Source organism: Coccinella septempunctata, chromosome 5, assembly GCF_907165205.1.
Source record: "Coccinella septempunctata chromosome 5, icCocSept1.1, whole genome shotgun sequence".
NCBI lineage: Eukaryota > Metazoa > Arthropoda > Insecta > Coleoptera > Coccinellidae > Coccinella > Coccinella septempunctata.
In genome coordinates, this window is record NC_058193.1 from 26,606,195 (window position 1) to 26,621,337 (window position 15,143).

The 15,143-nt window shown below is 35.2% G+C and overlaps 1 protein-coding gene across 1 annotated transcript in view; it reads right to left on the minus strand.

The window, feature by feature from the left end:
- LOC123314170 (fringe glycosyltransferase) overlaps positions 1-15,143 on the minus strand; it is a 127,555-nt gene extending 112,412 nt beyond the window's left edge. Inside the window, exons 1-2 of the mRNA XM_044899291.1 lie at positions 14,791-15,143; positions 12,062-12,346 (exon numbers count right to left, since the gene is read on the minus strand). Coding sequence (XP_044755226.1) covers positions 12,062-12,346; positions 14,791-14,949 — 444 coding nt within the window. The 5' untranslated portion in view covers positions 14,950-15,143. The remainder of the gene's footprint in view (positions 1-12,061; positions 12,347-14,790) is intronic.

The following is a 15,143-nucleotide window of genomic DNA, read 5'->3' on the forward strand; positions in this document are numbered from 1 at the left end:
TTTTTCCGACAAGGTCGTGTTTCAATTACCTACGCGTTTTGGTGAGGTTGAAGATCGAGTAATTTAAAACTTCCATTCGGAATTTTTTCAACTCGAAACGGTCTGAAATGATTGATTTCAGAATCTTCCGAGGGAAACACCACGTACTGCTATCAATGCTGTCGAGATAGCCATTTCTACTGATATCCTTCAGCTCAAGTCTTACAGAAGTTTTATAATTCTGAAAAGTAAAATTAAATGCAAACATGCAAGTTAAAATAACATCAAATCAAATATATTCATCTCAAAAATATACAGGGTGGCCAATTTAAAAAAAATCAACACAACATACCTAGTTGTTAGTATACTAAACTCATGCTATAGTGGTTTTGTATTTTTAGATATAAACATTGCCTGTAAAAGACTAGTTATGATTGGTTACGAAGTCATTATAGAGCTTCTGAATTTTAACACAACAACTTGAGGACTTCATGTCTATTTCTGGTATATGTTGGACGGATGAATTTATTTATTCACAATAGGGATACAAACAAACAAAATCCTGAAGACGATGTGTGCCAAGTGCAGCAAATGTTTGTGGCATTTCCATACATCAAGAGAGGTTTCATCTTCTTCTTTAAACTAATCAGAAATATTGGATTTATTTGTGTCTTAATTTTTCGCAAATCTATTAAAATGGGCGACTGCTTCAATTTTGACCAATGGATCTTTTGTGCAGCAACATGAACCTCGGGTCGAAATCAATTATTTCAAATTGCCTGAACATTTGTTTCTCCCATGAAATGTACAATAAACACAAGGGGAGTCTTTAAACTTTCCTCCCTTTCTTTCTCCAAAAATTGACATATTAGCTGAACGATAACCAGATATTTGGGAAAAATTTGTTCAAAGCTTCATCAGCACAACTTACTGTGAGTAAAATTCGACTGAAAATCACATACACAGGGTATTTTCGGAGGTGGTTTTTTGAAGAAGGTCGAAGTTATCAAAATAAGTCATTCCACCAAAAATTGCCTACATAAAATATTCAAGATGGCGGAGCTACAACCCCCGGAATTACGACAAAATTTCACGAAATCATATGGTTTATAGTTGCAATAATGATCAAAGGTCTATTTTAATAATTATCGTTACACTTTTCTTCAATATTGCAAGTTTTGTATGAGTGATTTTTGTGAAACACCTCTGTTACAAAAGAAGGCTCACATTGAAACACACCCTGTATCATTTCCTAGAATACCAGCATTACCATGGATGGTATTTGCATGGTGAACATCGATGTGTCAGAACTGGAGCAGTTATAAACTGATGAAAACGTAAGAAATTGTACCTACCATACTTACGGATCTGGCAAGGGGGTGTATTTTCAAGTCGATGTTATTTCCGAAATTCAACCTGTGTAGGCTTTCGAAAATTCCCTACGTAACCAACCCTGTAACCTGAACAATATAGGGGCCCTTGTAACTCACAATTCTTTGAATAACGTTTAATTAAACCCGGAAAAATCAGTGTTAAAACCAGCAGAAATTAATTTCTAGATGTAATCCGAATTCCAGCTAGTGCTACCCCGCCTTCAAGTATGCACCCCGCACCCCCATACCTCACCGCATTCAAAATTCCTGCTTATTATCCGGCAAACATAATATTTGCCGAATAATCAGACCTAGACTTCGAGGGCCTAGCTGCGCCTTTTGTCAAAGACGTAAACGTATACCGCCCGCATTTTAAGATATCATGTTCCTTCCTAATCTTTGTTTATCTAGGGCTGGGGGATCTAACCCCCATGAGTTGAGACAACGAAACGAGATACCAGACACCTACGTCTCCTTAGTCCTTAGGAATTTGCCTGAGCCCTGATGGCTTTTGATGCGGCCAGGAGTGGTTATTTTCATCCCCATCTCTTGTGTAATATTTGACAGTCGTTGTGGTTTGACGAGGGCGTAGTTGATTGAGCAGAATTGAATAATGAGTCTTTGGAACCCTATACAAAAGAAATTAATTATTATAGTTGATACAATAGCAGTTCACGCTTTTGAGATTTGAAAAAACGAATATACATAAAGGGCAGCACTTTTCATGAAAAGTTTAAGTTTCAATACTTCCAACCTTCTAAATATTCTGATCTCAACTACACACCTGCCAAAAATTTAAGGATATTGTTGATTCGACTACACTTTAACGAAAGCCGATTTTTGTTTTTCTGAGAATTCCGATTCTATGTTTATTAACGAGCCGAGTTCAATAAATATGGTTTCAACTTCAGGAAAGCAACGTTTCAAAAATAACACCACATACATTGATACATTGAAACAAACCACAAACCCTAAGAAAACCATAACGCAACCCAATATTCATTGCTATTAACCTAACCCTAACAAAACCGTAACTCAACTTGATATACATTGCCATAAACCTAACCCTAACAAAACCATAACACGAGGCCGAAGGTTCTTGTCGTATACTACCTCGTTCTCGGATGCATTGCTATACACCCTACCCTACCCTTATCATAATAAAACATTAGGTTTTCTGATTTTTCATATAATGACTGCTGATGATCACGCCCGAGAACGAACACCTTTTTTTATGATTAGGGGTTAGGTTATGGTTTTGCAAAGGTTAGGTTTATAGCAATGCATGCTGAGTTGAGTTATGGTTTTGATGGGTAAGGTTTATAGCAATCTATCCGCAGAGTTAAGGCATGAGCCTTCGGTCTCGGGCTTGATTATTAGCAGCCATTATATGAAAAATCAGAAAACCTAATATTTCATTATGATTAGGTTAGGGTATGTTTTTTTTAGGGTAGGGTGTATAGCAATGCATCCCAGAACAAGGTAGTATACGAAAAGAGCCTTCGGCCTAGTGTTATGGTTTTGTTAGGGTAGGTTTATACCAATGTATATCAATTTGAGTTATGGTTTTGTTAGGGTTAGGTTAATAGCAATATATATTAGGTTGTGTTATGGTTTTGTTACGGTTTGTGGTTTGTAGCAACGTAGTATCGGCCTTGTGTTATGGTTTTGTTAGGGTTAGGTTTATAGCAATATGTATCAAGTTGAGTTATGGTTTTGTTAGGGTTAGCTTAATAGCAATGTATATTAGGTTGCGTTATGGTTTTGTTAGGGTTTGGGGTTTGTAGCAATGTATATCAAGTTGAATTATGGTTTTGTTAGGGATAGGTTCAAAGCAATGTATATTAGGTTGCGTTATGGTTTTGTTGGGGTACGGTTTGTGGTTTGTTGCAATGTATCCGAGCACAGGGTAGTAGGTATACGACAGGATCCTTCGACCTCGTGTTAGGGTTTTGTTAGGGTTAGGTTTATAGCAATGTTCATTAGGTTGAGAAATGGTTTTGGTAGGGTAAGGTTTAATAATTTATTATTTATTTACCACACGAGCTTTCGTCCTCGTGTTCGTCTATTGACAACCGTTGTATGAAAAATCAAAACATATTTTAAAAGGATCAGGAAGGATTATGGTTTTGTTAGGGTTGGCTTTATAGCAATAAGGTATTTATAATCAGCTGACTTTGATATGACCGCCATTTTTTCTGAGGGACACACAGGTGTTGGTCACGTTCATGTTTTTGTTTCTCTATATTTTATTTTCTCTATAAAATACGGATAACCCACTTCAATTCTGATATCATACAATGATAGTCTTTTACGACTTTTACCACCCTTATTTGTTCAAAGAAATATAAAAAACATTGCGCATTCCTATAATTACTCTAAAATGATAGTGCTGCGACAACCTAAGAGATTTTGTAGCAAAAATTCTAGTCGGAACTTGTCAGTCCGCCATCCAAGATTAATATTTATTATGAGTCAAACGTTCCCAAATTTACATAAAATGAATAGATTTAACAATCGATTCAACCTGTGTACATAATGAACATTCCGTGTTTTCACAATAGTTTTCTTATCGAACTATGCAAATATGCAGTTCTCACGAATATGGATCGAATTCAAATCAAACTACGTTCTAGTAATTCTCATGGCAATCTGATGATGGATTTCCATATACTCGACCTTAAGAAGTGTGTATGAAAAGTTTTTTGAGTAAACAGTAAACTTCAGTACAAAGTTTGACGCTCTCGGGAATAACTTAGTAAGAAACTCCATTTATTGTGTTTTTATAGGTAATTTCTTATTGATTGATCTCCAGAGCACATTATCGTTAAAACAGAAATAGAAAAATACATTAAGATCAACGATTCCATTGCAGAAAACAATTTTCATCCACTCAACTATTCAAATTCAAAAGTTTAAGTAAAACAAATAATAATTGATGAATGGATATTTAAAGCTCCGATCAATATTTTTTTATAAAGTACAGATAATTCAGAGCAGCGTACAATGCTGAATCGAAGGATAAATTTCTATACCTGTGAGGCAAGATGTGAATATTACTCTCGATATTACTTTGTGCTATCTCACTGTAATAAGAACTGAACCGATAAACACTATGCTAAATTGCAAGAAGCAGTTCTAAAAATAAAATTATTTCCACAAGAATATTACTTCTTTCGTCGATCTCAAATATAATGAATGGTGACGATGCGTAACCTTAACCTTCTAGAACTACTAAATACGATACTGTTTCTGCAAATTTTTATCATATGACTAATATAGTATCGCCGGAGAAATTCAATACATGATCTTTGATTGTAGTTCCACTTCTCAAATACTTACTAAACCCTTTTCTCTCTTCATAATTTATCATCATGATAACGTCTACGACATTTGTAAAACGATATCTTCCATCTTGATGACAAAACGATATTCGAGCATAAAGGCACATACAGCCGAGCATACAGCTCAACTTTTTTTATCATGAGAGACCCTACAGGTCAGCATATTGCTTGATGGTGAATGAAATAAATAGTGTTGAAAGAGTTGTGATTTGATAGGTATGACGTAATATTTTCAAAAATGGAATAGGGATGCATATAATAATCTTGCCATATTATCATATCGCCTCAGGCGATATGATTAAGTCATATATGTAATATAAAAAAATTATCTGCCGTGAAACCTAAAATATAACCCTTTGTCGGTTGATTTGATGCTACAAAAATGTTTCCATTACCCAATAATTATAGATACCTACTCTGGATAAATGAAGAAGAAAAATTAAAAGGTAATTATCGATAACCACATTTATTACAGAAATGAGAAGGGCACTGATGTAATGCACGACAGAGTTCAACTAAGAAAAATCATTTTAGTTGTGTTATTTCAGTTGTACATATGTATGCATTATGATCAGGAGCTTTTTTGCGCTTATCCAAATTCTGAGTGATGAACTATCTAGGAACTGAATAGCTGAACTCGGTGAACTGCGGTGGGAATTGAAATTATTCGATATGTTTTTTTTTATTACGATAGACATACTACGGGTAATCAATAGCGTGGGTTATGGTAATATAATGGTTACCTCTAGTTTTCAATAGCAGAAATTGTAATGCAAATGATTAGATATAAGATAGCAACATATATCTATTATAGCAGACTATGGGGGTTAATTCAAACCACATTACCAACTAAACACGGAATTATTGCTTCAACTCGTTATTCTTCAATATTTTCATTTGAAAATGTGAAGTTTGAAATTGAATATGTATGTGAAAACAATTACAGTGTCTACCATCTCTATGAATTTCCATAAACTTTCAGAGGATGTTTTTCTTTGGGTATTTCCCGACTTTTTTATTCTAGAATCTTTTCAATACATACTCAGCGATTGAAGACAATTATTCGAAACAATTCGCGACTTAGTACAGTGTGTTTCACGTGAGCGGATATTCAGTGAGCAAAATTTAAAAATTGAACCTCAATATGGCACTTTTGTTCAAGGGCTATCTTAATATGCTATCGGAATATGCGGGAAAAATTATTATAAAAAACCAATTTCCTCGAAAAGTCATTTTTAATATTTTGTGAATGCTCAATCTATTGTCATTTCGAATCTATGAAGAATGTAGTAGTAATGGTGGTTAGTAGTAATGGTGATTTTTGTCTCATTTCAATCAATTTTATTCGAAGTTTCTCTGAAGAAACAAAATTAACATTAGGATATATGTATAGGGTGGGCAAAATTCGTTGTCTACTGAGGGGATCTCGAGAACTACAGCAGCTAGAAGAAAAGGATGACACATTTTCGAGCTCTTTTTTCATGACTTATCCAAATCTGAAAACAGAATCGGCCTATCATTTCTAGATTTCGAGTTATAAACAAAAATTGAGATTTTGACGATTCCGAAAAGTTACAGATCTGAAAGTTGAACTTTCATACGTGGAATCTACTGACAAAAGATTTTTTCCAATTCAAAAATGAAGAATTCAATAAAGGTTTTCATTTAAAAAATAAAAGTTCACCTAATGATTCCAAATGAAAAAATATTTTTAGCTCATCAGTGGATTCTACGGAAAAAAGTGAGTGTAGAAATTTCAAGTTTCAGATTTGTAACTGCGAAGACAAAAAAGTTATGAGAACTTTACGAAATTGTCAAACTCAAAAACGAAGTATCGTAGGAGGCTGCGGTTTTCAGCATTCTTTGTTTCTCCTAAAATGGGCTCGGAAATGTGTCATCCGTCTTCTAGCTGCTATATAGTTCTCGAGATAATCTCAGTAGACAACGAATTTTGCCCACCCTATACTTTCGATGGTTTTTCAGATGGCACTTTTGAAAATTACTTTCATACAATAGGTTTAGGTACTTTTTAATTCAAATCGCCCGCTTAACCAACCACACTACCAAAATAACAGGAGTATCCCATCTTCCATCCATACAGCTATAACTTCAACGAACTATAGAAACTCTATCGTTTCAAGATTGACCACAACGTTGAGAATACCGATGTACCAAGTTTCCACCTATTAATTCCATGCCCTAACCAGTATCGAATATCATAAATATCCAACCGTTCAGTCAATAATTCTTCATATACCGCATGACGCGACTAGAAATCGCAAAGATGACAAAAAGATAGCATCTCATGAAAGGATGCTGCCGGGCGTCGCCTGCCAAACCTGACCTGGCGTGTGCCCAGGTATGTACAACAAAACAAACTACCTGTTCTACTCCGATAAATCAGCCGTTTCCCATTCGTCCCACGTACGCCGTCGAAAAGGAAAAATGCCCGAGAACCGCACATATAATTGCGTAAGAGAATTTCACTCCTCTAGGTACATGGTGCAGCTGCCATACATTCTATTCCCGAGTTTGAGAAGTGTAATTATCGATATTTCTCCGTCGGACAAAAAGGGCTCCGTTTAATTACAGCCAGAACAGGTTCAAGTGTCACCCGCACAACTTATTAACGGCATAAAGAAGTTGTTAGAGCCTGAAAGCTTAGATATGCGTAGGCATGCAAGTTCTTTAGCCGGCAACCGAAAAAGTTCGTTAGCAGTTCGAAGGTATGGGATGAAAAAACTTTGATATTTTTTAATAGCTGGGCGAAGAAATAGCGGGATTTCATCACGGCAAGAGGTGTTATTGATCTTAACCATCTTGTAAATTTTATAAATACTGAAAGTCCCAGCAGATGAGCAACTAAACTCGTTTAATGTCTTCTCCAGATCCTGAACTGGAAATTACGTCAGGTCCATCCATTTAACCTGCCATGTGATGTTCTAACCGCATTACAGAGCTCGATGAAATTTCGAGATTTGTCACTAGAAGAGTTGCTCTTTTAGAATATGTATCACATTTGGGTCTACGATGGTTTTTCTGGGAGATATGCGTATCGAAAGTTGACCTTCGAAAAGTTCCCGAAAAGATGGGGTCAGTTAAAAATTCGTCAAGGCCGAACAGTTGCTCCGAGCTAGAGGAAATTTCGATTGATTACTAAAAGAGTTGCTCTTTGAAAATGATTTTATTTCCCCTCCAATAGAGAATAAGTTTCAAAGTAGTTTTCTTTCAAACAGACGAGGATGTATTGATATCTAGTTAGCCTAGACCAGTTCCATGCATAAAAAAAAAATATTGCGTTACCATAGCAACGTTGCTATGGTAGAGTTATGCAATAAATTGAGAGAAAGAAGATGTCTAACGAAATTGTGGAAATCGAAAAATTGGAGTATCGAGCCATCATCAATTACCTGTTTTTAAAAGGGTTGAGAGGTAAGCAGATTTACGAAGATATGCTTAATACCCTTGGAGATCAATGTCCTTCCTATGGGACCGTGAAAAATTGGACTGCAAGCTTCAAAAGAGGTAAATTTTCCATTGAAGATGATGATTGATCGGGAAGGCCAGTTTCTGTGTCAGTCCCCGAAAATATCGATGCAGTTCATGACAAATTGCTGCAAAATGGATCCCCAAATGTTTGAATGTTGACCAAAAGCGTGCAAGGGTAGAAGCATCGCGTTCGATCTGTGCTCGATTTGAAAACGATGTAGACTTCTTAAACCGAATTGTAACTATGGATGACACTTGGGTACATTTCTACGATCCAGAAACAAAGCAACAATCGATGGAAAGGCGACACTCTGGTTCTCCAAGACCTAAGAAGTTTCGAGTCCAAAAATCTGCTGGAAAAGTTCTTGCTTCAGTTTTTTTTTGGATTGCCATGGATTAATCATGATTGATTTATTGAATAAGAGTAGAACAATAACAGGAGGTTATTGTTCGACATTACTGACCACTCTACGGGAAAAAATTGAAGAGAAAAGACGCGAGAAGCTATCCAAAAGTGTTTTGTTCTTGCAGGACAACGCCCCTGCACACAAATCTCATGTTGGCAGGCAAAAAATTCGTGATTTACGGTTTGAATTACTAGAACACCCCACTTATTCACCAGATTTGGCTCTATCCGACTATTCTATTCCTCAACTGGTAATAAAAACTGTGGAGGTCTGGTTTGCAGAGCAAGAAGAAACATTTTTTTTAAAGGTCTAGAGACGTTGCAGGTTTGCTGTAATGAATGTATCCAATTAAGAGGAGAATATGTTGAGTAATAAAATATTTTGATTGAAATTTTGTTTGATTCGATAGTAGGCTAAGAATTTTTCAATATATCCCCGTATATAAAATTATGCCCCCCTCCAAAATCACTCCAGGAACCGCCACTGCTACAAGGCCCTATCAAGATAATGTTTCGCTAAACTGAAATCTCATTCTCAGAAGATAATTGCGATATTTTTACTATTGTAGAATATAAGTCATGTGTGATGATCAAACCAATAAAAATTTGTTGTTTTATCTGGCATTTCCCTCAAAATATTTGCCGATGTCTGATTTTGCCTACGAAAACTACAAATATTTGATGACATTCGAACACGTATTGAACAATGCTGATAAAAGACCCCTTCAACCTCCTCCACCTAACCTGGAAAAACTTCGTGTGCCCATTATTTTTATCGATTTATCTTGCCAGCTTGTATTAAAAGATCAAGTGCTATGTGTTAGTACAATGTCGGTACAATAAAAAGTAATGAACAAAACACTATTGTCCTGCTCTATTGAACCAGACGAAATGACGCGTGTGTTACCCGTGGGAACTCCTAACCCCTAATTGCTCTTATAAATTATGGCATAGAAGGGAGTGCCTGAACGCAAGCTTATGTTTAGTTTAGATGAGGGGGAATTGAAGGTTTCCCTTTTGAGGTTTACGCTTTGTTGTTCACGTGACAAACACTGTTTTTCTCATCGGTTGTGATAGACGAAATCAAAGGTGAGTGCCCTTTTGGAATGTTTTACACTCTTCAATATATATGTAGGTGTAGGTGGTAACCTTTTCAAATACCGAAGGATATGGCGGTACAGAGAAAAAAAGAGGAAGGTACTTCATGAAAATGTATACCTCAGCTATTATAGAGTACAAACTACAAACAGTATTAGTTTATCCCAAGGAATGTTTCGAAAAAACGTAGAAAATTTTTCGAATTTCGGCCATCCTCAGAGAAATCATAGTTTCCAGAATACAGCCTTATACGTGGAACTCTCTTATCTCCGAGCTTATCTCAGAGGCGGTTAAATTCAGAGAGAAGACTTTTTTTTCAGAAGAATTTTGCGAGCTTTGTATTCGAGTAAGCTATTAAATTTTTCAGGTGACGTTTTGTCTTCTTCTTTTAGAGTTTGTTGTCAAATTGTGTGTCAGTTGTAAATTACGAATGTAAAATGTCAATTTTCAAAACTCAGTACCAATTCTATGATGATTTCCTTTTCTTACTATTTATTATATTCTTGGTTCCCTTATTATATGTATTTTTTCGACAGAAGGTAGAACTCATCAAAATAAGTCGTTTAACCAAAAAATGTCTATATAACATATCCAAGAGTTCGACAAAATTTCATTGAATTTCAATTACGGAACTGTGGAAGGTGACTCCGGTATCGCAAAAACGAAGCAAAATATAATCATATATCTGGACAATAGATGGTTCAGTACCAAGTTCATCGGATTAGGTGCATCAGGTCACTTTTGAGAGAATCATAATTATTTTATCGTGCAATTTAGGGTGAAAAAAAATAGGAAATCGATGCAGTTTCTTAAAAGTGCTTATGTTAGTTATGTTGAAGAAGTGCTATGATGTTTCCCCATTTCATCCCATTTTAACGACGATTTTTGGAATGTTCGAACAAGAAGATTGTGATGCCCATTGTGCAAAAGTTTGTGAATAATTTAGACGAATTTTATTGGTGAGATTTTGAAGTATTATTCTATTTTTCACACGTGTGTCCTGAGTGTCATCTGTCAGTTGGTATCGAAATGAGCCATTTCATAAAATCGTGTGAGTTACTTATTAAAAATAATGACAACAATTCGACAATCCTAAGTTTCCATTTCCATTACCACGTAAATATCGAACGAGCCAATATCCTTAACGAAACCACATGGTCTCGAGTCAGGAGATAAGTTTTTTCCCACTTCTTTTCGATCATTCAGGTAAAAAACGGTCGTATAAGGATCTATTTCAGTAATCAACTTTGTCAATTTGAAAATTTTGTATAGCTGATTTTTGGTGAAGCACTTCATTTTGACCAGTTCTACCTTCTTTTGAAAAAAAGCCTCACCTTCAAATACACTCTGTATATACCTATAATAATATATCATGAAATGCAAACTACAAACTCAATAACTGGTGGTTCAATAACTTGTCCTTTAGTGCAAATTATATAGGTATATATCTTTTTCATTCCTTTCTATTTTTCCAAAATGGATGGGTAATAGAACCTTAGTTGAAAGATATATGAATACCCTAGAGAAAGAAGTTTGGAATTCTCATCAAAAGATTGTTTTTACCAACGCAACACTGAAATTAACTCGGAAATTAAAATAATCGGAAATGTGTTAACAAGTTGCGCGCTCTTTAGAGGATTCGGGAAATTTATTATAAGTCGAAAACATGTTTTGACTGCTAACATAAACAATTCGATTCATTAACTGACTAATTTCCAATCAGCCAACATTATTCCCAAGTTAGGAGAACAGAAATCAATAATCAACAGACGTTATACCCACCGCCATCTTCCGGTGTTCACAAAAATTCTCTGGACGTTTATTAGGTTGTTAAGTCGCAAGTGATAAAATGAGGGTGAATTGTCCCAGATTGACAAACCGACACAATTAACAGCACTGATTTCAGCGTCTCGTTTGACGGCAACATTATATGGGGGTCTCCAAAACAAATAATAATAGGAGAATTAAGCTTGTTCTAACTAGTGGGGCCCCGAGTTCCCACGGGTAGAACACGCGTCAATTGGCCCTATATTATTATCTATCTAACAGAACAGCTCGATTTGATTATCGAAGATTTTGGGGATAACGAACGAATTGCAAAATAGTGGAATTGGTTTTATTTATTTATTACGATAAGAAATCAAAATCAAAACCAAGATCAAAACGATATGAAACATACTGTAAAACAGTGACTTTCGTCAAATTTTTTTTAGAAAAGTTGATAATTGCAAAAGCAAAACATGAGTATTGAGCATTCTAAAGAATTCTTTCTCTATGCTGTATGTCTGAAAGGCACACTCGATCCATATTTTGTTTAGACTGAATATTTGGAAAACTTTGGACATGATGAACTTTTATGTAAAATTACTTACCACATCTTTGGCGAGTTGAAACCATGTCTTCAAGATTATGGGCAATCTTTCCTTGTGGAAATGCTTGGTGGTTTTCACACTGATGAACAAATCGTTCAATGACGTCGTGAAAGGTCTCATGGTCACTTGGGTCACTTCTCCTGGACTCAGATTTGGCGAAATAGTAGCAGGATTTTCCAAATTTTGAAGATGATCGCTGTCGCCTAACTGGTCCCGAGACAAATGCCTCTGCAGACGTTGCCTGAAGCTCTTTATTTTTTCATCGTTTGGGTGGAGTTCAATATTCTGAAAAAATTTTAATATTCCTGTATCTCCAAATCTCCATTATTGAACAATTAAATTAAATGAAAACAACTACAGACGAGATCACGTTTTTAAATTCAGTTTTTGAAATGCCTGATTGGTATTTTCGAAAAATTACTTGTTCAAGCTCAAATCAACCTTTTTTTACATAAACTACGTGATTTTTTTGTGGAACGCTCGTTATTAATCCTGGGGTATTATGAAATATAGAACATATACTTTTTATGTACCTATATCATCCCAATATTACCCAAAACCCGAACTATAAAACTTTCAACTCATGCTTCTTGAAAAATATAAATGCGAGTTTTTCACTACTGGATTCAAAGAGATTTGTAAGCAGCTATAATTTGCCGTTTTTTAAATATTTCTCACATTTTTAACCTTTGCATTTTTTTTTCTGTTTCATTTCAAATATTGTTACTGTTTGCAGCTAGTGAAGTGTGGTTTAGTTAATGGACTAACTATTATTGGTGTTATCTTATCAGAATATAATTGATTTCTGTATCAATAGCGGTGGGTAAATTGTTGTGTTAGAATAATTTTCAATTGTTCCAGTGACAAGGATATCATTTGCGAATTTGACACAGAGCTATTATATTCCATTCTAAACAATAATGCGCTGCTCATTACCAGATATCAAGTCACAACTCCAGAATGTGGAAACAAATCCAGTGCCACAAAATTATAGCCGTCCTTTGTTCAGTTAGTCTTTTGATTTCATCCTCTAATTCAATGAATTTTAGTGTTGAATAATTGTCTGAAATTACCTAAATGATAGTAATGATACACTGAGGAGACATAAATAAGAGGAAACCTGTCAAAACTGGTAGGAAACGAATGAAATGCCCAGTCTCAAAAACCCCTAATAAATATTGATGGTCCCATGGTTTATTGGATACTTCCTGAGTTTAAAGACCTCAACGAATATTGACCATTGTGAATCGGAGAATTTCCGTTCTGAAGTTTCTGAAATATTACTTAAAACAACATGGCTCTTGTTTAACGTGAATTTCTTGTCTACCTGAATTCGGTTTGAGTCCCTCGACTATTCATGAACAACATAAGTATCTCATTTTTAGTCAGGAGGAGAAAAAATAATTATTTAAGTTAGTTAACTATTCAACATCAGTGGAGTGAGAATAATTATAAGTTGGTGCAACTTTTTTAGAAAAATGTTACATAATTTCAACAGCATAATTTTTTTTTTTACGCAGTTGAAATGTGAGTAGCTATAGAGGCAAAATCTCCCAACTTCTACTACTTCATCTAGTAATATTGAGACCACATAAATATTCCTATATTTTGAGGTTTTAGCAAAGTCGAGGGTAAAGTATATAGAGAAATTAATAAAAAGATTGTCGGGAATGTGGACTTTAAATAGAGAATTTTTTGGTTTACTGAACATGAACATTGAAAACAAAAATGAAGAACGTCGTTTATAATAAAAATCAAATGTATTTTAATTTTCAAATTACGAAACATTTCAACTCAGGAAAAAGTGACCGCGCGCCTTCCAAATTCTGACAGCCAAAATAATCGATTAGGTCTGCTCGAGGGTCTACTCTAATTCCGAGATTCCATAAACTTGTTTCCGCAACATCTCTGAGAAGCTGAAGTATTCTGAATGCCTGGAATGACATCGAAATACTTCAGAATACCAAGATGACACAGTAGCACCTTCCTTGAATAACTCTTTCCCCTGTTAAAATCCCCAAATGAAACAATCAAGAAATGGATCAGTGGCGTAGTCCACTAATTTCGCGAGATCAACAACTATATTCAGTGATTTATTTTTGACTCGTAAATCAAAATGAAAATTGCACCCTTCGTTACATCACGATCAAATTTTCAAGAATAGATAAAGATCGAGAAAAACGATATAGAAATATTTGCAGCGTTATTTACTCAGTCTTTTATTATGAGCGAAATTTGCGATGTTTACAGCAGAAAGGATACCATCTATGTTGAGTCTAAGAAATGAAATAAAATAATAAATCAAAAAAGTTTCCCAAATGGTTCAGTATTTCGTAAGTGGATGGGAACTCATTCTTTTGTTTACTCATTATATTGTTGCGTGAATTATTGTGTATTGTTTGTTCGATTGTTTGGTTAGTATACCATACCTATTCGAATGTTGTGAGAATTTCTGAAGGGGCAAACCTAAGGAAAAAATTTCCATTTTTCCAAATACGAATTTCACTGAATTTCGAAATCAAGTTAGTTTTACTTTTTTACTGATTTTCTATCAGAAATCATTGCCCAAGTACCATAAGAAAATATCAAACTTTTTCAGATATTGCATCCAAGAATTACCCAAAATCGTATAAGTTACAAATTGATAAAACAATTTCACTTATTTATGGTAATTATTCGAGGTACAGCAACATCGAATGCGAATATACAATTTACTCATTAATATTCACCTCATGGCTTATCACTCCAGTGGAAAAGCTCTGGTAAACCAACAAAATAGTATAAGCCAATAAAACTGCCACTGTCAGTGTCTGTAACAATTTCCGATTTCTAAAGTGCATTTTGTCGTTTTCCACTATAAAAATCACCTGTTCACCATCTCGAGACATTTGTGCAGACCCCTACTCGGCATACTAGGGGAAAACACCACTGTAACTGTGAAAATCGACGAATGTAAACAAAAAAGTTAGGTTAAAAACGACACATCACGAGTACACAAAGCTCGGCCAGACGAGCAAGAAGCGCGAGACGTATCTGCGTTTGGATCCGATCCGAAGCGAAGGACCAACTGTTGCGTTGTTGA